The sequence below is a fragment of the Squalius cephalus genome, assembly GCF_949319135.1.
Source record: "Squalius cephalus genome assembly, chromosome: 16".
Classification (NCBI taxonomy): domain Eukaryota; kingdom Metazoa; phylum Chordata; class Actinopteri; order Cypriniformes; family Leuciscidae; genus Squalius; species Squalius cephalus.
In genome coordinates this window covers 5,901,889-5,926,987 of record NC_137137.1, presented here as the reverse complement: position 1 = coordinate 5,926,987, position 25,099 = coordinate 5,901,889, and the positions used below count along the sequence as shown (strand labels likewise).

Sequence of the window (25,099 nt, the reverse complement as noted above, 5' to 3'; positions counted from 1 at the left end):
TTCAAGCTAAATATAAACCTTCATGCATGATGCAATATACATACATGTACAGATGCATGTATGTGTGAACATATATAAACAAAATATCTAAGACAGCACAAGTACTATATGCATATTAGACATGGAAAAGTTTTCAAAACTTCAATCAGGGTTAAAGTGCAGTGGAAGTCCTGCCAAATAAACCTTATGCTTCCTTGGAGTACAAATTAAATTATTCATATTTATTTAAATATTAATATTTAGCCATTGCTCACAATGGGTAATGGGTTTTATTCCCAGGAAGTGCACATAGAAATGCTAATAAACCTTAAATACATTGTAAGCTACTTTGGATAACATAAATAAGCATAATGAGTTTGGCTGGTGAGCCATCAGCTAAAACAGTAATAACCAGTGCTGATTATAACTGATTATATGTAATCTGGGTAAGGCAAACAGATTCCAAAATGTATATACTTGTAATTATATTACATTTTAAAATACTCATAATCAGACTACAGACACATTTTTATTAGTTAAATGATTACTTAATACTCACAAAATGGCAGTAAATTATTCATAATTTATTGATTCTCATTCATTCTTCTTTTTATCTTTTAAATTTTCATTTCTAAAACAGCCTATTGCTTATGTATGTTCAGAAAGTCTTCTAGTTTTGTGGAATTACACAAGTCAGAGACCACACAGCATTAACAAAATATTTGATCTTTTTGTGTTTTATTTTGATTGTTTTACATTTTTATGATTTAATTAATTATTACCTTTTCATAAACTTACAAACCTCCTGCAGTTCCTTCAAAAACCCCAGTTTGGGAAACCCTGATGTAGTGTAGTGTAATGTTTAATGCACTTCATTTTGTTGATGACAATTTTTCAACAATCTTTTGTTTTTCACTTTGTATTTCTATATCAATATAGTACAAGATTATCCTATTCAAATCTGTGATAAACAAGTTAAGGCTAAGAGTAAGGTCCAAAGTAATCTAAAAGTAGTCAAATGAAATTATCTAAGATGTGTAATGTAATAAGTAATATTGTGCAGCAGAGCCAATATCTGAATCATATTATTTGTGTCTGTATTTGGATAAATCCAGAAGTGGGCAGGGCTTTAATCGGAAGTTTGTGACCGTCGGAAGACCGTTTTAAATGCAATTATGTTCCCTTCAGTTTTCATTTAACAAATAAGACTTGTATAGCAAATTCTTTTTTATTATAATTATAAAATGTATTGAAATATCTTCTAATTAAAACAATAATACTAAATGATAAATAATAGTCTGCTGAACATTATTCGGTTGAATTCATTATTCGTTTTGCAGCCACTATATCCATGCCTTTCCCAATAAGCTATTCGGCTTCGAGCACTTCCCAATTACTAACTACAATTTTGTAATTTGTATTCAGTAATGGACTATACTTTGTAAGTAATCTAATCAGCAATGGGTAAGCACAGTATTTAAATATGACTGTTAACTTATAACTTCTGTTTTAAGTTTTCACACCGCCATACTTCCATAAGACACTAGTCACACGGTCTGAATTTGTGACTAGAAATTACAACAACAGAAAAACAAGATCTTAGAGCAAAACAATGTATCTATATGAACCACCATGAATTGTCATTTAAATAGACACTTTTTTTAAGAGAAGAAATTAGAAGAAAGTATGGCATCAAACAAACTGGCGTAAACTGAAAGTGATTTGTACATAGGCAATAGCATTAAAGCTGGTGAAAGTGGCATTAGTAAATGTGTATTTTAACAGTTAATGGTACAAAGAACATGTGTGTTAGACCAGACATGGTCACTGAGTTAAGAGGATGCAGGAACTGGGGTTGATGAAGGTCGTGATGCTGTATATCATGGTCAGGTACCTGTTCTAGGGCCGCTAGATTTGTCCTGAGAGCATCGTTCTCACTCAGCATGCCCTCCACCTGCTCCTGACTGACCGCGCTCTGACACGCTACCTGTAGCTCCGCCCAAACAAAACCACCCCACGAGAGATAGAGAGAAAAGAATAAAGCAGAACATAAAGATGAAAGAACGAAAGTATAAAGAACAAATGAAATATTGAATGAAAGAACAAGAGTTCAAAGAAAGAATGAAAACATAAAATAAAATAAAAATTAAGAAAATTAGAATGAATTAAATAATTAAAAAATTTAAATATTTGAAAAATACAAAATATGAATGTAATAAATAGAATAAAAGAACAATTGAACAAATAAGAGAATGAAACATTTTTTTAAATAACGTAAAAAAGAATGAAAAAAGAAAACATTGGAATGAACAAAATAAAAAGAATAAAATAATTAGAATAGGAATATTTCATAATAAAAAAATATAGAATAACAAACAAAAAGAAAAAGCATGAAAGAATACAGAAAAAAAAAGATTAAATTTTATGAAAAAAAGGAAAAAATGAACAAGAAACAACAGCACGGGATTGTAGGGGGAGTGTTGAAGATGAATTCAGAAAGAATAAGGCCCAAGGGGGTGAACAAGGGCAAGAGATACAGAAAAAGAACGCCCAAAACAAGTGAAAAGAAGAGAGAAGAAAACAGGCCAAGTTAGAAACTCCACATCAAACAGAAGAGACCCAGTCAAGCAGTTCTGAATGGAAAAACAGAATAGGGAGGTTCTTCATCCTTATCTGCTTGTTGCACATTAGAGGTAGCTGTTTAATTAAGATTTGTGACCTCATGGAGGAAGTGAAAGACATTTGTGGTGGCGGGAGCTGCAGTCGGGCCGACAGCGTTATAAGAGGGGCCCTTCCCTCAGGGGCCCCTGCAGAGCCTGTGTGCCCCTCAGCCACCGGCACTGAGCCCCACTAATCCTTAATTACTCCGATGATCCTAGCACCATCGTCCATAAATGCTCAATTAAACAGACTGCTCTCTGGGTAATTATAAACTTCACCAACTTCTCCTTAAGCACAAAGAGTTTGCTATCAGCAGAAAGACCGGTGGGTCACAGTAAAGATGTCTTCCAGTTCAGGGATAGTTTACTCAAAAATTAACTCTGACTAATTAATTAATGAAAGTGAAGCCCCCCAAAAAATGTAAAACTATATTTCAAGTCTTTTGAATTCAGATTTAATTACTTTGAGACATATTAGTTGAAATGTTTGTCCTCCAAGAGTTGCAAAAAACATTCATGAATATTTTAATATACTGCACAGGTTCAAATTCAATTAAAATAAAAAGCTATGAGTGAATATGAAGAAGTGTGACTGGCATTCAAAAGCTACACCTGAGGGGAAGATTATTAATGAATGACCAATTGACCACTTTTTGAATTTCAGTCTGTTCCTCTCACAGAATTATCATGTGACTCTAGAAATCTCTGAACATAGAGCAAAAGTCCTAAGTCCTATTTTTATGATGCTGTTTTGCCATTTTTGGAGCTCAATAATGATCGGTCTTCATTCACTTTCACTGGATTGAGAAAAAAACACCCAGGACATTCTGCTAAACTTCTCCTGTCGAGTTCCACAGAAGAAAGAACGTCATACAGGTCTGGAATGAAATGAATTTTTCTTTCTGGTTGAACTAACTGGATAACTAATTTTAAGACTGAAAAGCGAAGCTAAACTGCATTTTGAAACAGCTGAGAACGAAAACAGCTAAATAATCATATAACTGCCTCCTGCCATTTAAAAAAACAAAGTCCAATTTTCATTATCTGATTTTTTTAAGATGAACAATAAAAAGTGTGTTCTACGCCGATAACAACACCCACATGAGCCTTTTACGGTTTATTTAATTGAATCTGTAGAACCCATTATCATTAAAATCACACTCAATTTATGCAGATTAATTGTCTGCTTTCTCTAAACCTGTTAGTAAACAGCCAACCAGCAGAAGGGGAAAATTGCAGATTAGTTCTCTGGAGATGCAATAACGACCATCTGTGATGGAATAAACTTTAAAAGAAATGCTAAATGAACATTTTAACCAACTATTAATCTTCTGTATTCTTCCTTTTAGTGCCTTTGGCAATGTTTGGAATTAAATACAAGCATAATCTGCAGTATGAACTGTATACTACACTACAGTATGCTATGCTAAACATTTCAAACGGTAACATGCAACATCGTTGTCACATGACCATCTCAGAAATGAATGTTTATTTCACATTTTTAACCAATCTCGTGCAAAAATGAACCATCATACTGTAAAAACTAAGTCAAGTAAAAACAGAACTTACAGAAAAAGACAGTAGCACACCACCAACCCAAACATATCTAAAACTGAACAGGTTTGCTGATCATGTAAAAGGAGGACACAGCTACCTGATCTTTGAGCGCATGGATGGCCATCTCATGCTCTTTCTGTTTGCTCTGCAACTGCTCCTTCAGTTCAGTGACGTTCTGAAATCACACACACAATCCGTCAGGCAGGACGATTCGATGCATTTTTAGTATGACAGTGATGGATGCAGCAGTGTGTCTACAGTCCATTATTTCCTGCAGATGTGCCTCAGTGCCAGAGTCTAATGCTGAAGCACTGACTACAGTCTTCAGCCCACTCCCAAGGGTTTGCAAATGTTTATCTTCATACTCCCTTAGTGGCCATTTATCGATTGCCCTCTGCGATGTGCAACAAATGGCCTTTAATATTGAAGAATTTGGCAGGGCGGGCCTGAGCGGATCTCACCTGGTTGGCGGCCGTTAAATCTGCCTGCAATTTCTGCACACGAAGGTTTATGGATTTGAGCTCCTCCTCTTTCCTCTGTTGGATCTCATCGATTTTGGTCCTGTAGAAACAAACACATTATACGCTATCAGGGGTTTGATGTGAATGTGTGGTGGTGTCTATTTTCAGGTATTCTGAAATGAATACCAAAATAAAACAGAAAATTCCATTGAAAAAAAAAAAAAACATTACAGGAGAGATTAAATGACATCATGGGAACAGATGTAATATAGAATTGGGTTCCAGGAGTAAAAATGGCATTCAAAATCCTCACAGTGAAATAAATGTTTAGCATTTAAAAAATAAATTAACAGTGAACTGTAAAGGCTTCTAATTTTGTTTTGTAGGTCTCCAAAAAAAGGTCTATATTAGGACTGCCCAATCCTGTTCCTGTAGTTCTATAGTATCTTCCTGCAAAGTTCATCTCCAACCCTGATCAAACACAACTGAACCAGATAGATAAGATCTTCAGGAGCACTTGATAATTACAGACAGTTGTGTTGGATTAGGGTAGGATCTGAACTCTGCAGATAGGCATATCTCTAGGAACAGGATTGGGCACCCCTGGTCTACATGCATCCAAGGTAAAAAAAAAAACACTTCTCATAATACACTGCAGAATCACCTCTTTTCTCACAGTGTCTGAAACAGTTTGATAAAGGATTCGGTCTCTATAAACCCCTCCTTTCCAAGAGCCTACTCTGCTCTGATTGGTCAGATTGCTCAGTCTATTGTGATTGGTCTACCGCTTACAGCGCATGTCGAAAACGAAACACCCAATTTCAGCTCAAGAGGCTTCCTCAGAAACACAGTTACGTGAACGGTAACGATGGTGTCAGTTTTACCGTATAAATTAAATCCCAAGTCCTCGTCATTTTGCATCACTTAAAACAGCGTCTTGTTGACATGTCGACAACACAAACCAAACTCTCCCAGCCCTCAGTTACAACAACAATGTTTGGGGGCAGGTCAAAGTAGCCGTTGTTCGCGGGCAGCCAATGAAGATCATAGGCTGGCATTATGCAAATTAGTTACATACATAGGTTCATACAGGAACTAAGACTAGAATTACTGATGAGTCGTTTCAAGCAGTTAGCAAGTCAAGCAGAATAGTTTCTTTCATTTGGGAGACAATAACTCCATTTATCGTGAAACTTTGCAGACCTTTTACATTCTCAGCTATTTTACACACTACATGAAAGGTAATGTCCAAAAAAAGGACACAAAAAACATAAATGGGAAATACATTTCCAGAGCTCAAGGTGCTAAAAAGCGGGCAGTCCCTGTCACAAAATAACTGCTCTGCTGGGTTTGTCTTTCTCACCTGCTGTCATTGTAAAGTGCTTCCTTCTCAACTTGTAGCCGCTGGAAGCTGTAAGAGAAGCATAAAGAGAGTTGAATCCTTATTGGCCCTAAAAAACCCTACACAGCAGTGATAAATAACAGGCAGCATCTCCTGTGTTGACCAGAGGGATGCAGAGAGGAGGCAGTCAGTGCTGATACAGCAGTCTACAGCGAGTGCCAGCACAAGTTCACGTTCAGACTCATTACACTGACACAGTGACTGTCGCTAGGCCACAGCTGAGTTACCACAGCACCTGGGATGGAACGCTAAGGGATGATGTCGTCATCATCATTACTGCACAGAGGAAGAGTGTATTGTGGACTTCAGTTAAATGGAGGATTGAAAGTCATTCATCTTGTGCTTCAGAAGATAAGGTGTTCAAATGGAACATTGTCCATTTAAACTGTCTTTAACTTTCATTCTTCCATAATTCAGCAGGTTTTACATGAAATCAATCTATCACTGCCTTCAATTAATCATCGCTAGCTGCAGTCTTACACAGCTTCAAAGGTGCACTCAGTCATTTTCCCCTCATTAAAAAAAAACACCCTAAAGATATTAATATTACTTTTAAAAACTATATGTAAGAAATGCAAAGTGACACAAAAAAATGAAGCAAAATAGTCTTAATTTTAAAAAGAATGAATATATGTCTGAATATATTAAGTGAATTTTGGGCCATAAAGAAATGTTTAATTTCCAGTTTTGTATTATGTACATTAAATGTACTTAAAGGGATAGTTCACCCAAAAATGAAAATTCAGTCATTATTAACTCACCCGTGTTATTCTAATGCCACATGACCTTTTTTCTTTCTTTCTTTAGAACACAAAAGGAGAAAAAAAAAAATCACGTTTCATTTTTGGATGAACTTTCCCTTTACTATGAAAGCGCTGAACACATAATATTAAAAAATAAAGCATAAAAGTAACTAGCACTTACCTCTCTTGTTTTTTCTTCAACTTATCAGACAACTAAATAAAAAAAACACAATACATTATCACTTGTCATTTTTATCAGAGCACACATGCTATCTGAAACAGACTTGTAACACTAACTTTAGCATTTTCTTCTTGTAGTTTTGTGATGCCTGTCTGTTTGGACATCTGAAAATGAGAAGAAATACATTAAAACAAGAAAAGTCTTTTGTGTGAGGGATAAAATATGGATAAACATAAAAATAGAAAAATAATCAGTTTGATCTATGAAAAAGTGATTAATCAAGGCCGGATAAATTAGCTGAAAATGCAATATTTAATGCATGATAAATGTAATTTATTATATGATGAAAAAACTGAAAAAAAAAAAATCTATTTTTTTTATCCAACCTTCCAAAACATTCTATTATCTTCCTCTGGGAAAACATTTTAAACATGTAAACCTCCAAAAAGGATGTTTCATCATAGATGTGGAAGTATTTTCTGGTGCAAGGTGAGAATAAATGTCTCCAAAATTAGCACCCATGGTGAGGGTAAAAATATACACTCATCAGCAAAATGAATCGTAGCATTCAGTCCTTTTGTCTGTTTTCTGCTGTCCTGGGTATTTAGAGGGTAAAACTGATGTTTTTACCTCTAGTGTCTGGAGTTGTTCCCTCAGTAAGCATTTCTCCTCCATTTCCGTTTGAAGCTTTAATGCCACCTCTGAAACCCAGCGTTAAAATATCTTGAGTTGGAGAAGTGTTCAACTGATGCTCAATCAAAGTCATACCATTGTGCTGCTATTTGAAGATCCATAACACAACCTCCCTTGGTTCTACTCCGTTAACTCTTAAGTGAGTTTGATAAGGTCACAACTTTAAAAGGAAGTTGTCAGAAAGATGTACTCACCGCTCAGTTCATTATCTCGCTGTTCCGGTTTGACGCGTTGCACTTCGGCCTACAGAACAGGAGACAAAAAAAATAAATACACTGTGAAATTGAACTCTTGTTCACAAAGGATTTTAACAGCAGGTTCTACAAAGTGGCAAGATATATAAAACCCCAGTAAATGCAGAAATCACTTGATGTTGAAAGGAAAGCACTTTACGAAAGCTGATTTTCTACACCAAACCTAAAACACAATGTAAATTAAAATAAACCCAGTTACTTGTTTAATAAATGTTCCCAGACTTATTGTAAATGATGCAAGTTATTCTTCACTGCCCTGCTCTCGCATTTTTTTAATGCAAAAATGTGTTTCGTGTGAACGGACCCTTAAACAACTTTTCTGCTGATTTAAAGAAAGGACATGCAGGCAGGGAAAAAACATTAACCAAAAACATCATAACCTAATTTTCGTCATTCAATCAAATCATGAAGGATAAAATAAAGTCCCATTCTACATCATCTCCTGCTGGATATTCTGTTTCACTTTGAAATTGCACCACATTAAGTTAAAATCAGTTGGGAATGTATTAAAAAAAGTTACAAAACTATTTAAAGAATAACCGCTTGGCAGCAGCCCTCATTTTATCAAATTTGGTAATGCTAATGAATGGGGTGTGGTTGTCTAACACTAGACTCCAGTTCACTGTCCTTCCATTCCCTTTATCTTTACAGGGCTGATCTCACAGAAAAAGCTGATGGTGGTGTCTCTGCTGTGTCTGGCCACAGTTCACCCAGCATCTGTAGCCCCTGCATTAAACATGCCCTCAGTGAACTCCAACACACTCCTCCAGACGAAAAGTGCATCACTGCGTAGCTGAATAATTGATTCGCTCTGAAACTGTTAGGATACCCTGACTGCAACTTGTTTACCTAAACTCAAACTTGAATTTTAGAAAGTTGCTTAAGTATATCCAACAGTTCAAACCTTGAAAACTGTCACAAACACAACGAGACACATGTCAATCACACTTGCTTGAAAAGTAGTGGGCTTCATTAATAGTCATCTGAGAGTTCTGGTTTTGCTGCACTGTGACATGGACATTGTGTAATTATTATCCCATCAGAAGCTCTGGACATTTAATTTTTATTGGTTCTCTCATTCAAAACCTGCTTTGTATGGAACAGCATCCCAACCCTGATGAGATTGAAACCTATTATCTGTTACCTGATCAACCTGATCATTTCGCGGAGCAGAAGGTTCATCACTGTGACCGCTGGCATCTGATTGGACACCATTAGTGCCGGCATTTCCATCAATGAGCGCTGCTTTTCCATCAGTAACATCTGCACGCTCTAGAAGAGCTGCATAGACACACACAGAATACTATAATCAATCCTGATTCATAATTCTTATCCTAAAGTGTTTGTGAGGGAAAATGTATAAGGACTGTATGCATGAGCTCCTCTCACCTGTCAATTTCTTCTGCAGGGCAGAGTTTTCAGCCTGAAGGCGCAGGAGCTCAGCATCCACTGGAACAGAGGCGGGGCTAGAGGCGGGCCTTTCCAACCCTTGACCCTCCCTTAATCCTCGATTCTCCAACTCTAACTGCTCAATCTGGGAACATAACTACACCAACACACAGCAACTGATTAGAAAACAGAAAAATTAAAAAACTATTTGTGTTGTGTTCAACGCAAGTAACATCATCTGACATGCAACTTTTGTTAAAGCGCTTACACTACTATTTAAAAGTTTAGGACCAGTAAGTTTAAAAGAATTTAAAAAAAAAAAAGGAATTACTATTTTTCTTCAGCAAGGATGCATTGAACTGACAGTAAAATTACATTAACCCTTTAACTGTCACCCCCCCCCCCCCCCCTCCTTTTTTCGCATAGACAAAAAAATCACTATACAAACTTAAATGGTTGTCATTCAAGAATGCTTTGGAATATAGACATATGGTTGGTCTTGTTTTTAAGAAGACATTTGCCAGATTATTGTAGAAGTGAAATAAATTATGAAAGTGAAAGAGAAAAAAAGTTATATAAGTTTGAGTTTATGAAAATGTACAATATAAAAATATAATTTATATTTTATATAAAATATATATATTACAAAATATATTTTACTCTAAAACTGCTAGAAAATTAAAGCCAAAAATCTAAACAAGTTGTGTTCCAAATTTTAGGTTGATATCTCAAAAAATGAGCTTTCAGTAAGATTTTATTTGGGCGCAGTACCAAACTTTTTCACTAGATGGACAGCCAGCTTCCTTACTTCCTTCCTTACATATAAGGGCGTCTCTGTTTTCATATATGTTTTGAGTGATCTGAACCATGTATTTCCATAATTTCATACAATTTATGAAGTATACATCCTATTCAGAAATAGTATGGGTGTTTTGGCAGTATTTGATTTGATTTCAACCTCTAATAAACATAAAAAGAGCACATACGTGCGTTATAGCTCGCTGCCGCATCACAAATCGAGAATCCATAATATTTTTCTTTATTCAAAACATTTTCAGACCTTTTTTTCTCATAAAATTGAATTGGTGTTATCTTTTGAACTCTTGGCATGAAAACAAACTGAGGCTTCAACCAATCTTTCATGATTTTTCATGTTTATTTCTATTTCAAAATAAAGGCCCAAACACGCCTAATGAATATGAAATATTCTTGTTGCAAATTGATACATTACTGCTCCTCTGTAATTTATTTTAAAAAACAGCCACCAAATGAAAAAAAAAAGTTTTTCTTTTGAACTTTCCATACATCAAAGAATCATGAAAAAAATGTATCACGGTTTTCACAAAAATATTTAAAGGGGTGATGAACTGAGAAATCAAATTTTCCTTGAGCTTTTGACATATAAGAGATCATCATACTATAATAATATCCTGTAAGTTTCAGAGCTGAAAACTACCTTGTTAGTCCAATAAAAGCTTTTATAGACATCAGGCTCAGCAAACGACTCGTTTTTCAAAGTGGGGAACTATGACGTCAAAGAGGATAAAACACCGCCTCCACAAAAGAAGATCAACGCCTACTTCAACACGGCCTGTTTAGCCCCGCCCACCGATTCGCCCAAGCATGCTAAATAACATAGGACGACATGATAATTGCTAAACCGGATCGAGCTACTTACAAGCAATAAACATGCTGTTTACTAAATATTGTGCAGTGCCTGTTTGTGGAAGAAGACAGTCTGCATAAGCTTCCTTCGGATTCCAGCATGGTTAAACTTTATTAAATCAGTCAATCACAATTTCCCGACACGGATCTGCCAGCAACATGTAAGTAACCATGTGTATTCTAATGCCTGATCTGCGATCAGTGATTTCTGATTTCTGATGTGTAATTATTCAAGTTCAGATATCTGTCTCTTAAAATCGTTCAATACTGTTTATGCATCAGTGACTAAACGATCAACTTCACATAATTTCTCATAGTATTATGAAAATAATCTTTTTTAAACTGTTATTAAATTATATACAGAAAGCGATCAAAGAACGATCTCTTTCCAATCGCCCAAGCTGTCAATCAAACAGCACAGCGCGAGCCGCGAGAGCTTATCTGGACACTTACCAAACTCGTGATGAAATAATGACACTGTTACACTACACAACGAAGCTCTTACTGTGTATTCACATCGTGTTTGCATTGTGATTTGGTGTAAGCATTTGTGAGAGTGCAAAAATTGCGTTGCAATGATAAGATCTTTATTCACGCGATCAACAGACTGTCTGTCATCTGCTCAGTCAGTAGTGCTCATCATGCTGCAACCTTTCATGTGATGGAATAGATTTAAATATAATGCTTTAAACGATACGTTTCACGATTTGTTAATCTCGTTAGCTGTAATAGTAAAAACGTAGTAAAAGTTTTCGAGATAGTTCAAGTAATACTAGCTATTTCATATGCAAGCGTGTCAGCCAATCACAGCAGTGGGCGTTTACACTGAAGTCTCACAGCAGACACACCCCTTAAAACGGAGCGTTCAAATCTGAAGCTGAAATCAGGCATGGAAAAATGGCTTTTATTTATTAATTATGACAATTTTTGATGTAAAAATCATACTAACATTATAAGGGCACCCCAGGAAACATTATAAAATAATAAAACAATCCAGTTCATGACCCCTTTAACTGTTTTCAACATTAATAATAAAAAGAAATGTTACTTCAGCAACAAATTAGCATATTAGAATGATTTCTGAAGGATCATGTGAATTCTGCTTTGATCACAGGAATAAATTAAATTTATAAATATATGAAAATAGAAAACATAATATTAAACAATAATAATATTTCACAATATTACTATTTTTTTATTAAATAAATGCAGCCTTGGTGAGCATAAGAAACTTATTTGACCCTAAACAGTCTTTCATGAAAAAAAGGGAGCTAGTTGAGCTGTAAAGTTGTCTAAATTGTCCCATTAGCCATGTGACTACTGTGTGAGGCGAATGAAGTTCTGGTCATCCAGCTTATTTTCAATGTAAGATTGCTAGCTGGCATTTGTAAATTGAATGTGCAAAGGCTTCAAGATCCCCTTCCAGTTATTATGAGCAGAACGAAACAGCTTGTTATGCTTGCTTGATATTGCAAACAGGTATTTGTTACCACATTATTTTAAAGTATTGTTATAATTCTAAACACACTGGTTTGTAGTGTAAATAGTTATACTGTTTACTGCACTGTCATTCTTCTAGTTATTTACCTATAGCGGCTAATGAATCAGAAATCACACACATTCACAGAAAATCGCTTACTTCATCGTTGCAAAATAAGGTGGATAGATTACTGTATTCCCTTACTAATTGCTATGAGTGTGAGCAATACGTTTCTGGTATACTTGTGCATAAGTTGTCTGGGTTCGCATGCTCATGTCCATGACAGGGGTTCAATAATGTGTGTGTGCTCAGCACCTTGGACAGCTCTTGCATGAGGGTGCTGTTCTGCAGCCTGAAGTCATCTTCCTGACTGTGTAACTTGCCCTGAAGCATTTCATTCTCACTGAGTAAGGCATCTACCTCCTGAAAAAGAGAGAATAATACAGCACGGTTACCAGACAGGGATTTTTCACATACTACTCTCTCTGGATATCATATCATTGCATTTGTATTCATAGCATTTATTGTCAAAAATCAAAAGCTGATTTTCAGGAGAAATCTCACCTGTGCTTTCTTGCTCTTGTTCAAAGCCTAAGGGTGAAAATGAAGAAGAAAACATTATCTAAACTAAACTGTTAGCTAAAACAGAATTTCATTAGACTTCATTAGCGATGACAACATACACAAGATGAAGAACTTTGAATATTTTTCAAATGGACCTTTATCACATGGCAATGACCTGCTGAAAAATCAAGGTAAACACTACCTTCTGTGCTTTGATATAGTCTTTCTCTAAGTTCGAGGTCTTCTGACGGACACTGTTCAGCTCTGTAATACAGAATATGAAGTTAACATACAAAATGATACACATATACTTGCATTTATCACTTTTCACAGACAGCTGCACAAGTATAAACTGCTAAGGCATTTTGTTAATAGTAATTAACATGACTATATAATATTTAGTCAACATAATGCCTGCATATTTGAAATTCATGTTTTCTTAGAGAACACTGATAAGTGTTCACTGATGACCAGGTGAGGATAAGTCATTCATAAAATCTTACAAATTAAAGCCAGTCTCAGCTTGTAGGCCATACGATCTCTAAACTAATATGAGTTGATATAACATTTACTGATCCAATAAGTAGTGATGGCAATTTCAAAGGAGTTGAATTTTCAAACTTCATGAGGAGTCACTGAGAACCAATGAACAAGTGTCTGTGGGTTTTACCTGATCTCTGATCAGTTTTATACCTTTGTAGACGTTTAAATTAGACATTAGTATAATTAAAATGAATAATAGTCTCTTATTGGCCTGTTAGCTGAGCCATTCATAGAACAAACCCTGACAATTGATAATAGAACATACACACTTGATAATCTTATTAGATAACTGCATTTGAAAGATATTACTTAAAAAAAAAAAAAAAATTGAAATAGATTTGTAAAAGGTGTTTTTATGCATGTTTGGCCTGGGTTTTTGTTGCATTTACACTGATCTGACCACTAAGGGTGGAGACGGGTGTCGGATTGTTTCAGAGCCTCGACACAATATGGCACATTTGCTTCAACTGTTTCAGTGTTCAACGAAGCCTTGATCTGCCCACCACTACCAATAAGCAGTTTTCAAAACCGTAAATAAGAAGTAGTGCTGAAAAGCCATACAATTTAGTTTCCATACATTTTGCAGTTGTTGTTTTCAAATGTTCTTGCATTTCATAACTTTCAAAAGTTTATTCCATATTTTTCATTGAGTATATGTATCCTGGAACTGAACATAAAATAAATGGGGGAAAATTAATAAATACCAATAGTGGAACATTTCAATTATCATTTATTAAAATGTAGCATCGTTTTAAAATGTCTACAGCATCGTTTAAGTCTAAAGCAAACGCTTTTGCCTGTGAAAACCCTTTAACCTTAAATTATTTATATAAGCTTATATATCAATAATTTAACGACATATTTCCATTTCATGATTCTCTATTCTAATCACATGGTCACATAACATACATTTTTCAATGTTTTATATTTTATTTCAAATGTATATTTTTTAGTAAGTGTTTTATTTGTGTTTTTATTTTTAATTATATTATTTATTAACTTATTACTAGCTTTTTTACCAACTTAAGAAACCTGCACATTTTGGGAAATCCTGGTCTAAAGGATTGAGATATTCTCTAAATATTTAGTTCATATATTAGTTCACACCAAGTTTAATAATTAGTAGTTCATTCATATATTGTAACTTAGTGCCATCTATGCTTAAACCGGACTTACAACTGGTGCAACCGGCCTCAGACTACTCAGAATTGGTTAACAGAATTAGAATGCCTATCTTTATATATTTCTACCTCCTTCACATGTTCAATTATTAAATAATTTTGTACATCTGATTGTGCTTCCAGCTGTCAAAAAGAGTTTCATTCTCAGATTTTTTTTACATTTAAATCAGCAAAATACAACACTACAAATAACCACAGAAAATGTTAAAAGGTTCAGTGGAATAGGTGCAATACTACACCTGATTTTAATAACAAATTGCAATCTGCCATGTTAATGACGCAGACAGGTCAGCTGGTCTGTCTTGAATAAGTAAAGGTGTAGGTTTACATTCTCTACTCACCAGCTGTATTTTTTCGCAGCTCATCAGATAGTTGGTAGTTCTGTGTTCTCAGCTCCAAGAGCTGAGCCTGACCAAACACGCATTAAAAGAGTTAAACAGAGCAAAATATTGTTTACTGAGGTTAACAGGGCATTTAATTAATGTACATATTATTGATTATTGCAAACCAGAAATTATGACAACACATCATTATAAAAGCATAATTCAAATCTCAGCGTCTTTTTATGTAATGAATCATGTTAATGCAGTTATTTACAAAGTGTATTTACATAATGGAAACATTTAATTAAAGAGTCTGGTTTCTATAAAACTGAATATTACATGCTTCTGGAATTGTAAACAAAAAAATGTTAGCGCAAAACAACAGGGATATGATATTTAGCATCTTAACATTCACTCGAAACACGTCTCCGAAACTAAATATATCATTTTCAAACCCGTTAGTTGAGTAGAAACGCAATATTAACTGCAGTTTGACGTGCTAACGGTCATTAATTACAGGTTAGCATGCTAACAAGCTAAACACATTTGTATTGTGTGCCACAAACTCGTCATATATGTACTTCATTCCATGTCATTTCAACAAACAGCCGTTTCATTAGCCAAACTATTACATGCATTAATGAAAAATATCGTAATTGTCAATTAAAACTATTTTCGGCCTCATAACAGTTAGCTTGGCAGGTTAACGGCTACAGCTAACAGAGTCCCAATCCGCTCAGATGAATGTCAACTTCAGCCATAAAATATACCCCTTTACACATGTTACCACCGAAAATGAATTTTGAACACATTAAAGATCTCGTATGTGGATTAAAGATTGTGGTAGATGTCAAATCCAAGCGCAAATAAAGAGATTTGTACCTGCATACGGTGGAACTCCTCCTCTGACAGTGCTTGCGCCATCTTCGCTACAGCAAAACACTGCTGGGCAGAATAAAACTCTCTCTATCTGCTATTACGTTGTTTTCTGACAGCTTTGTATAACCGAAATAATTGTCATTCTGTTAAGTTGAAGGTTAAGATGCAGCTTTCTGATGTCGCCCATTTAAACGCATTGGCTTGCTAAGAGAAAAACGCCACCATGAGTAATGACTGCGCCTGTCCTAAAGATGGCGCACTCAGACAATGTATTCACTGCTGTAGTTCTGGGGACGGGTGACACTACCTCGACGGCTGTCACAAATTATTTATAGATATTGACAGATAAAGCACTCACATAGATGAATGAATTGAGACTACAGGAATGATTTTATGCTCTTTTTGTCACCACAGTCAAAGAGACAATCAACGGTTTTGACCGTTCATCTCTTGGTTGAGACAGAGAATGAAGAAGAAAAGCATAAATATTTCTGCATAAGTTACACATAACAGAAACCCGATGCTCTGATAAGGTTTGTAAGTCAATGAACTTTACTGTAGGCTATCTGTAGAAAAAGCATGAGCAACATCTGAGTGTCACATGTGCAGTTAACAACTTTTACAAGCAGTTACCAGCAAATTCTTCTTCAATGTGATTTAAAGTGGCATGGATAAAAATTCATCCTGCTTTTGAATATAATTCAGCATTTTATTAATTGCTATTAAAGTGGGACAGCTGCTTTCTTAGCAAAACAATGTAATACAGTATATAGTAAAATATTGAAATATTTAAGAAAACTGTTTTCTATTTTAGTTTATTTTAAAATGTAATTTAGTCCTGTGATGGCAAAGCTGAATTTTCAGCATCATTTCTCCAGTCTTCAGTGTCAAAGGATCAAGAAACATTTCTTATTATTGCATAAAGTACATTCAGGAGGATCTAGACATGCCACATAAGCATAAAAGTCATGATTAAACTCATGATTCAACAGAGGCGCATATATATGTGTATATACTTTATAAGTACAGTTACACTTACAACATTAGTACACAATTAGAACAGTCTGTCATTACAAAACTATGTTACCAGGAGAACAATGACTCAAAAGTTGAACTGAAAAATTAACATGAATTTCAGAACTTCATTAAGGAAACAAGCCTACGAACCCACAAACAAGGAAGACGTATATTCAATGTAGCCACTTCTCCCATTCGAACAAACACACTGAATTTACCATGAAACATAGAAGTAAAACAGGTGGCCAGTAGGTTACACAAGGCTAGCAAGGCCGTCTCTCAGTCCGATAGCGTTTGGTTTGGGGTCCCCCTCCTCGGTCCTTTTGAGATCTGGTTCCGGGGTCGGGGTCGGGGTGGGGTGGGGGTGCACCGGCTGCACTGCCCTAAGGACGGCCCTGGCTACAAGAGAGACAGAATGCCAGTGTCTGATGCATTCTGTCTATCTGATCTCCCCCTGTCTGTAGAACTCCTGCCTGGCTGCGGGGTAGTGGAGTATTTTGGGAGATTACAGATAAAGAGACGGTCATCTTCCTTTTTGATCCATCGCAGCAGTTTAGTGAGTTCACTGATAGCTGATTTCTTAGTGATAAGAGGAGTAAAGCAGGCGTACATCTCAAACTTGCTAGTGACCTATAGAACAAGAGGGTGAGTTTAAGAAATACATACTGTAAATATTAACTATACCATTCAAAAGGTTGGGGTTGGATTTTTTTATGTTTTTATCATTTATCGATCAAAAATACAGTAAACAAATTAATATTGTGAAATATTGTAACAATTTAAAATAATTGATTTCTATTTTAATATATTTTAAAATGTAATTTATTCCTGGGATCAAAGCTGAATTTTAAGCATCATTACTCCAGTCTTCATTGTCACATGATCCTTCAGAAAAAAAAAAAAAAAAAAAAAAAAAAAAAATATATATATATATATATATATATATATATATATATATATTATACACACACACTCACACACACACTAAGAAAACCTAAATAGGTCAGTTTTGTTTTCTTGTTGAATGTTTTAAACCCAGAACATTCTTTCAAGTATCCTGAACTAAAGTTATCTTGATTCTTCTAAAAACAGATTGTCACCTACCCACGCCAGCAGAGTTTCTCTTTCTGCAGAATGGTAGATGAGTTTAAGGGGGCGTGACGTACTGTGGATACGATTGTGCATGTTGCGATACAGATCCAGCAAACGTATCTTCTCATCCTGGGTTCTGTATGCCACATCCATCTCTGGGCTGAGTGAAGCGATATAAGAAAAAAAAGAGGCATCATTTAGCATGATAATACTGTGCATCATCGATTACACATTATTCACTAAGATGTGACCTGATCACACCACCTACATTATTACAGTGCAGAGATGTGTCTTATGAAAACATAGACTGTCAATGTAAACCAGATGATGAAAACAGAACTCAGTTTCAGTCAATTCGAGATAGACACGGTTTAAACAGACACGGACTGTTTCCACACATCATGTGATCTTTGATGCTTCAGTCTAATCATTCAGTTGACCATATTTGCTTGCATTTTTGCATAAAAGGCACCTCTCAACTGTGTCCGCACAGGGTCTGAAACATTTCAGCCATGTGATTAGCCGAATCAAGTGATTACTGTTGTAGAATTCATGGCAAAGTGGTCTAATCTTTAGCAGAATGTGGAAATCCTGGATTATAGGCCATCGTTTATCAGGATATGAGACCCATCTGTTGTTTCTGCTGGCAAAAGAACCACTGATTCCGGTAAATGAGTCAAACCACTAATGATCTGTTCGTTTACTTGTGGTTAACGCTTTTTAGTGACTGCTTTAAGTGAAAACTGCGTTCATAACCTATTTTACTTCTGTAATAAACAAGCCATGAGTCGCACAACTTATGATGAAAAGTGGGTGTTTTCAGCTTTTGAGAAGACTTTTTGCTCAAGAATCTACTCTTATTTGTCATTATTGTCGTAGCATTTAATTAATTAATTGTTAACTATTAAAGTACTTAAGAATTACTTAGGAATACTTAGAATAAATTATATAATTCAATTACAATGCCTGAATAGCTATTTCGGTGTTGGTTAATATTATTTTTCCTGTCCATGCGGCCCATGTCATCCGAAAAGAAATTTCAGAGGAAGATCAAGTTGTTACATTTTCGTAAAAGTAAATGAAGGCAAACCATTTTTTTATTTGTAATAAAATGCACTGGTGAAGTGCACATAAGACCAGGAACATGTGTTAAAGAAGACCTATTATGCTTTTTTATATTTTCAACTTTCTTAAGTGTGTAATGTTGCTGTTTCAGCATGAAAAAGGTCTGCAAAGATCTTGCAAAGTCACTCTAAAGGAAGTTATTCTCTATATCACTATAGCACTGTTTCTAAATTCCCTAAAATGCCACCATTGTAGTCTGTACTTTTCTTCCAGGAACAAACACATCACAATATTCCTCATTTAAATAATTCCCACACAAGGCATAAGTAAAATGAAGGGGGCGAGGCCTGGATGAGTTGCGGTAGTGTTGTCACCATGTCCAAGAGACGCTGTTTTTACACCCTGAATCTAGCACAATTATGGTAAGTGGGCATGACATTTCTGAAACACGCTTGAAACAAATATTTGACCAATCACAGAGCGTTGCTGAAAGACTGGGAATAGAGGTGCTGCAACAATGTAAGATGTGAAAAACAAGGAGATTTTTTTGTTTTTGTTTGAAGATTTAAGCATGAAAACCTGTTTAGTAGACCCCAAAAAGAAAATCTAGACTTTATAAAAGGCATAACATTTTTAAAAAGGTCTATTTTAATTTCATCTGTACATTAAATGAAACACTACTAAAAACTACTCACCATGTGAAACTACAAAACTACTCACCATGTGAACTGTGGGAGCTGGCGATGGTGGTCTTGCACATTTGAGGGCTTGTACAGGAAGTGCCTGAGATTAGCTACACCAATATTATCAAAACAGTTCATCTGAGTGTTTGCTACACACTGCAAGGCATTCTGGGATGCGAAAGCTTCTTCAATTTTCCTTTTGCATTCTGCCATGGCATAAAAAGCGTCTTTATCTGTAGATAGAAGAACAAGGCATACAGTACATTCGGGGGGGTCTAGATATGTCACATAAGCATAAAAGTAGCAGTCATGATTGAACAGAGGCAGGCAGATGGGCATCCATATCTCTCCAGCCTGAAAAGCAGAGGCTCTGATGAGGTTGAAGAGGAGATGAAGGTCACTGGGTTTTAGCCTGGCATCCTCCAGGACCATCTTCTCCTGAGCGATGGAGACAAGTCGGTTATTGGCAATGAGAAAGGAAAAGACCAGATTCGGGGTGACGGATTTCTGTAGGATTTGACTGAGAACGTCTCTGGAAGAGGATGGCAGAGGCAGGCACTGGACCGCAGAGAGCATGAAGCCGGGATCAGAATCCATGACATCGAGAAGGCTGTCCAGAATCTTCTCTGAGCCAAACAGCAGACGCCGTAGGTCATAGTTCTTCCGGCGCTCAAAGATACGATTTATGCTGGCCTGCGTGAGCAGGCTGACTATCTGATGATAAACATGGAGGAGCTCACTGCGAAGCTGCTGCTCAGACTGGCGAGTGGCAGAAACGGATACAAACACCAGCGGCCCCTTCTGCAAAAATACCACCGTGCGATTATCTGAGGGTAACAGAGGGAAAGAACATAGTAATATTAGCTGCTGATTTCATTGTCTCTTCTGTGGTTGTTCTGTTTCTAGATTTCCTGAGGAAGTGTAATTTTGAGTTTATTCTGATTAAAGGTACTGCTTGCAAATTGACTCAGCTCTCTCTTTTTTTTTTTTTTTTTTGCAACCAAATGCTGAGAATAGGAATAAATCTTGGGTTGATAAGATTTTTTTTTTTTTTTCAACACTCTTATGTTCACAATGGCTGCAATATTTTGATAAAAAAATCAGTAATATTGTGAAATATTATAATTTAGAATAACTATTTTCTATTATATTGAAAAATGTAATTTATTCCTGTGATACAAAGCTGAATTTTCAGCATCGTTACTCCAGTCTTCAGTGTCACATGATCCTTCAGAAATCATTCTAATCCGCTGATTTGGTGCATTTATTTGAAATACAAATCTTTTGTAACAATGTAAAGGTCTGTCATTTTTGATCAATTTATTGCTGAACAAAAATATTAATTTCTTTAAAAACACACTTTTACTGACTAAAAACTTTTGAAATGTAGTGTTTACAGCAGGGGTGCCCAATCCTGCTCCTGCCGATCGACTGTCCTGCACAGTTCATCTCCAACCCTAATCAAACACACCCGCTTTTAATTGGTTGCTTCGGGTGTGTTTGATTAGGGTTGGAGATGAACTGTGCAGGACAGTCGATTGGCAGGAGCAGGATTGGGCACCCCTGGTTTACAGTATATTTACAAAATTAAATATTTTATATAATTTATATAATATTAAATAATTTAAAATATTTTTATGTTGTCCCAGAAAAAAAAAAAAAAAACTCTAAATATTAAATGTAAATGTGATAACATTTCTTTGTGTCAACTTGTTTATACACTAACATATTGATGGTGACCTCTAAACTTTGATTTAAGGGGGCTTTAATTCACATTTAAATATATATATATATATATATATATATATATAAACTTTAACATTCAACATATATTCAAACAATCAAACGCCATTCTTTTTTACTTTACTACACCGTTACAAAGAAATCTACAACCTGAACCTGAAGCTTTTTGATTTGTTGCTAAACTTAATGTGCTGCAAAGAACCACTGTATTTTTCAAAGACAACTATCAGACTTAAAACCTAGATGAAGATGGTGAATCTCACCTGAAAAAATAGATTGAATTGTGTTGCCTCCAGCCTGGACGAAGGAGACCAGCGCCATCATAACGCCCATGGTGGAGGACAGGGCCTCCTCGTTGCCATAGCGCGAGTAGATAGGTTTACCTGCCTCACTCAGCACAAACATATGCTTCCTGTGTTGCCTCCAACTCTCTGACATTATATCTTCATTCTGATAAGATGGACCTGGGACATCCACAGCACAACCTGCAGAGGGGACATTTTTCTGCCCGTTGAGGTTCGCCTGGGCCAAGCAAGATGGAAACTCACCAGAATCCTCTATTAGGGTCTCCTCAGGTTGAAACTCCCAGCTTCCTCTATTCTCGCTCCTGTGCATGTCGTCTCTTTCTCATTTCCCTCAAAGTGAAAATCTTCAGTGTCTTGGTGTTCTTTTAAGGGTGTAAACACTTGTTCTATTGATGTCACACAATGGATCTCTGTGGCTCTCCATTACTCACTCTGGAATCCCAGAGGTATCACATGATGCCTGGGGATCAGAGAACGGTTAAAACTGTGTAATAGGATGAACATGATGCTTCGTTTCTTGCTGAAAGAACTGGTCTGTGGCATTGCTGACTTAGATTATATTAAAGTGGGACATAAAACTGATTGAATGCTAAAGCACTGTCAAAATGCAGTGGAAATGTTGCATCCAGGTATACAATTAGGAGTAGGCTACTTTGACAATGTTTTGGACGAGTTGATGAAACCATCACAGCTAGGCCACCTATTGATTTAGGTCTTAGATTTAGACCTCGAAAACAAGTAAGAAAAGGGAAATTGATATGATATGATATATAAATGTAAAATATGATAAACATTTATCAAAATAATTAATAAAAAATACAGTCCATACAAAGTAAAAGTTGAATGCTACTACATAGCATCACAATTAACATCAAAACCATAATAACCAATGTTTATGACATAGGCCTAACTATGAAATAACATTATCCTACTACTACTATGACTGATTATTTTGTAATAAATTCAAACTGTAAAAATTTCATAATGACTGACAACGGTGACTGATATTATAACACAATAAGTGCTTTTTTGTGTGTGTACCCTGTTATTTTGGCGAAAACTGCAGCTGGTTTGGTGTCCCAAAATGACTATCGGGCAGATCAGTTCAGCAAGTTCCTACTTAACGTTACAAGTTTGGAAATAGCAATTGTGACATTATGTGATTGTGGTCGCTGGGCATCTTTCTTTTTCACTTTCACAATCGACAGCAAGGATTTTAGCACTACTGTCTGTAACGTAGAGAAGAGCAAAGGTGTCTGTACTCTGTAATCGTCGATTTCTCTGTTTTATTATTATTAGTGTTATTATAGCGTTCTCGTGCTGCCACAAAGGATGATGGAAAATGTAGGCTAGTTTATTTTCACAAGCTAAATGAGGAAGTTGTAGTGGTTTGGTTTCTCCCTTTACCGCTTCAGGTGAGGTTCTGATCGCGGATTGGCTGGAATGATAAAGTGGGTGTGGCGACGGCTGATGATTGACAACGCCGAACATGAAGGTGACCATTGACCAACAACAATCAGCGGGAGAAACTTCCCTGTGTCAGTTTTGCTGCCTGGATAACTTTACCAAGACGGAAACAGGGCATATCAGCTGCTAAATGATCATATATTTGTGGTGAAGAAAGTCCAGAGAGTCCAGTATGACACAGTAAGATGCTGATGAGAGTGATTATATGGTGATGGAAGCGCACCTGTTGAGGTTCGTGGAGCGGGTCCGCAGTTTGTCCGACCATGACAGCGGTGTAGACCAACTCATCTCCACCGAGTTCAGCGTAAGTCCTCAACTTTTATACCTCCTTTTTAGTTAAATATATAATTGCCAATGCTTCATATTACTTATCAGATCATATCAGTATAAATAAGTTGACACACGATGCTGTTAATATGTTTTTGGATATTGTCATGATATAGTCAATAGTCAAAATGTCATTACAACAAACTTCTCTTTAACGTTTTGCTTGAAAAGTGTTGTGTTATTTTTATGTGTGTGTGAACCCTTACGGAAATACTGTAGTGATATCATGGTACAGTGATGGTAATACCATACTTTGGGAAATACACATAGCACTCTCAGGCAGGCTACTTCTAAGAATACCATGGTTTTACCATGGTACATTTAAAAAGAATGGTACCATAGTACTTTTGGGTACTTCTTTGTAAGTGAAGTTCCTTGGAGTAGTGTAGAGACCATGGTAAATGGATTTGGAAATCATTCAGTTCCATTGATATCAAAGGACCACCACTGTATCATTGCATTAACATGTTTTTTTTAGGCATGATACCATGGTAATGATAGCAGTATTTGAAGTACTTTATGTAAATACCATGGTATTTGATTAGGGTAATGAAAGTTCCATGGAATTACCATCATATACTGAATCATCACTATACCGTGGTACCATTAGACTACGTTTTTGTGTAAATATATGATCAATTTATGGGCATTTCTAACTACATGAATGTGCTTTAGTTTTTAGTTTTTAATTTTGTAGCTAATTTTATGAGTGAGAATTAGTTTTACCGTAGTGTTAAATATATTTTAGACAACCGTTTATTTACATGTTTCTTTGCAACTGAGTTGATGACTGCATGCTAGATAAAAAACAATTCACAGAACATTTGCATGAGCAACAGTAAACAGCTGAAAGATCTTTCTGCTCATTCCACTCAAGCTTTTTTCATTTCAGAATCTTAAACCCAGCTGACAGGGAACATTCTGGAAAGATTCTCGCAAAGTTATGAACAAACGTTCTTCCAGTAATGTTAATAGAATGTTCATTCAAAGATATGTGGTCTTTAATAACATTCTCAAAACATTGGGACACACACAAAAAAACGTTATTTATATATCGTTCATGGAACATTTTTCTAACATTTTTAAACAGTGCTACTTTCAGAAGTTTAGAGTACATTCAAAAGCAACGTTCCCATTATGTTTGCAAAATTATCAAATGTAACTTTCCCTTAAAGGAATAGCCTAGTTCACTTTAAAATGAAAATTCTGTCATCATATACTTACCCTCATGTTGTTTCAAAGCTGTATGAATTTCTTTCTTCTGCTGAACAGAAAGGAAGATATTTAGAAGAATGTCAGTAACCAGGCATTTTCTGGGTCCCATTGACTTCCATAATAGGAAAAAAATATACTATGGAAGTCAATGGGACCCAGAAACTGTCTGGTTACTGACATTCTTCTAAATATCTTCCTTTGTGTTCAGCAGAAGAAAGAAATTCATACAGG

The 25,099-nt window shown here is 35.8% G+C and overlaps 3 protein-coding genes across 6 annotated transcripts in view; 1 reads left to right on the top strand and 2 right to left on the bottom strand.

The window, feature by feature from the left end:
- Positions 1 to 16,216, bottom strand: part of gripap1 (GRIP1 associated protein 1) — a 45,891-nt gene extending 29,675 nt beyond the window's left edge. For 2 of the 4 annotated variants that reach the window (XM_079896985.1, XM_079896986.1), the window contains exons 1-15: positions 15,958 to 16,207; positions 15,094 to 15,160; positions 13,231 to 13,292; positions 13,029 to 13,055; positions 12,780 to 12,887; positions 9,320 to 9,476; positions 9,075 to 9,211; positions 7,871 to 7,919; positions 7,614 to 7,684; positions 7,100 to 7,147; positions 6,984 to 7,015; positions 6,021 to 6,068; positions 4,658 to 4,757; positions 4,294 to 4,371; positions 1,874 to 1,966 (exon numbers count right to left, since the gene is read on the bottom strand). In XM_079896985.1, coding sequence (XP_079753111.1) covers positions 1,874 to 1,966; positions 4,294 to 4,371; positions 4,658 to 4,757; positions 6,021 to 6,068; positions 6,984 to 7,015; positions 7,100 to 7,147; positions 7,614 to 7,684; positions 7,871 to 7,919; positions 9,075 to 9,211; positions 9,320 to 9,476; positions 12,780 to 12,887; positions 13,029 to 13,055; positions 13,231 to 13,292; positions 15,094 to 15,160; positions 15,958 to 15,999 — 1,119 coding nt within the window. In that variant the 5' untranslated portion in view covers positions 16,000 to 16,207. Of the gene's footprint in view, positions 1 to 1,873; positions 1,967 to 4,293; positions 4,372 to 4,657; positions 4,758 to 6,020; positions 6,069 to 6,983; positions 7,016 to 7,099; positions 7,148 to 7,613; positions 7,685 to 7,870; positions 7,920 to 9,074; positions 9,212 to 9,319; positions 9,477 to 12,779; positions 12,888 to 13,028; positions 13,056 to 13,230; positions 13,293 to 15,093; positions 15,161 to 15,957 lie in introns of all 4 variants that reach the window. The other 2 variants (XM_079896987.1, XM_079896988.1) reach the window with 1 other exon arrangement.
- Positions 16,217 to 16,936: 720 nt separating this feature from the next.
- mon1ba (MON1 secretory trafficking family member Ba) lies at positions 16,937 to 22,239 on the bottom strand. The gene is made up of 4 exons (XM_079897817.1): positions 21,818 to 22,239; positions 19,849 to 20,638; positions 18,076 to 18,223; positions 16,937 to 17,601 (listed from the first exon to the last, which is right to left on the bottom strand). Exons 1-4 carry the CDS (start codon positions 22,167 to 22,169, stop codon positions 17,371 to 17,373), a joined length of 1,521 nt encoding a protein of 506 aa, XP_079753943.1. The 5' UTR covers positions 22,170 to 22,239; the 3' UTR covers positions 16,937 to 17,370.
- Positions 22,240 to 23,455: 1,216 nt separating this feature from the next.
- ptpn18 (protein tyrosine phosphatase non-receptor type 18) overlaps positions 23,456 to 25,099 on the top strand; it is a 17,181-nt gene continuing 15,537 nt past the window's right edge. Inside the window, exon 1 of the mRNA XM_079898143.1 lies at positions 23,456 to 23,630. Within this exon, the coding sequence (XP_079754269.1) occupies positions 23,532 to 23,630 (99 nt within the window). The 5' untranslated portion in view covers positions 23,456 to 23,531. The remainder of the gene's footprint in view (positions 23,631 to 25,099) is intronic.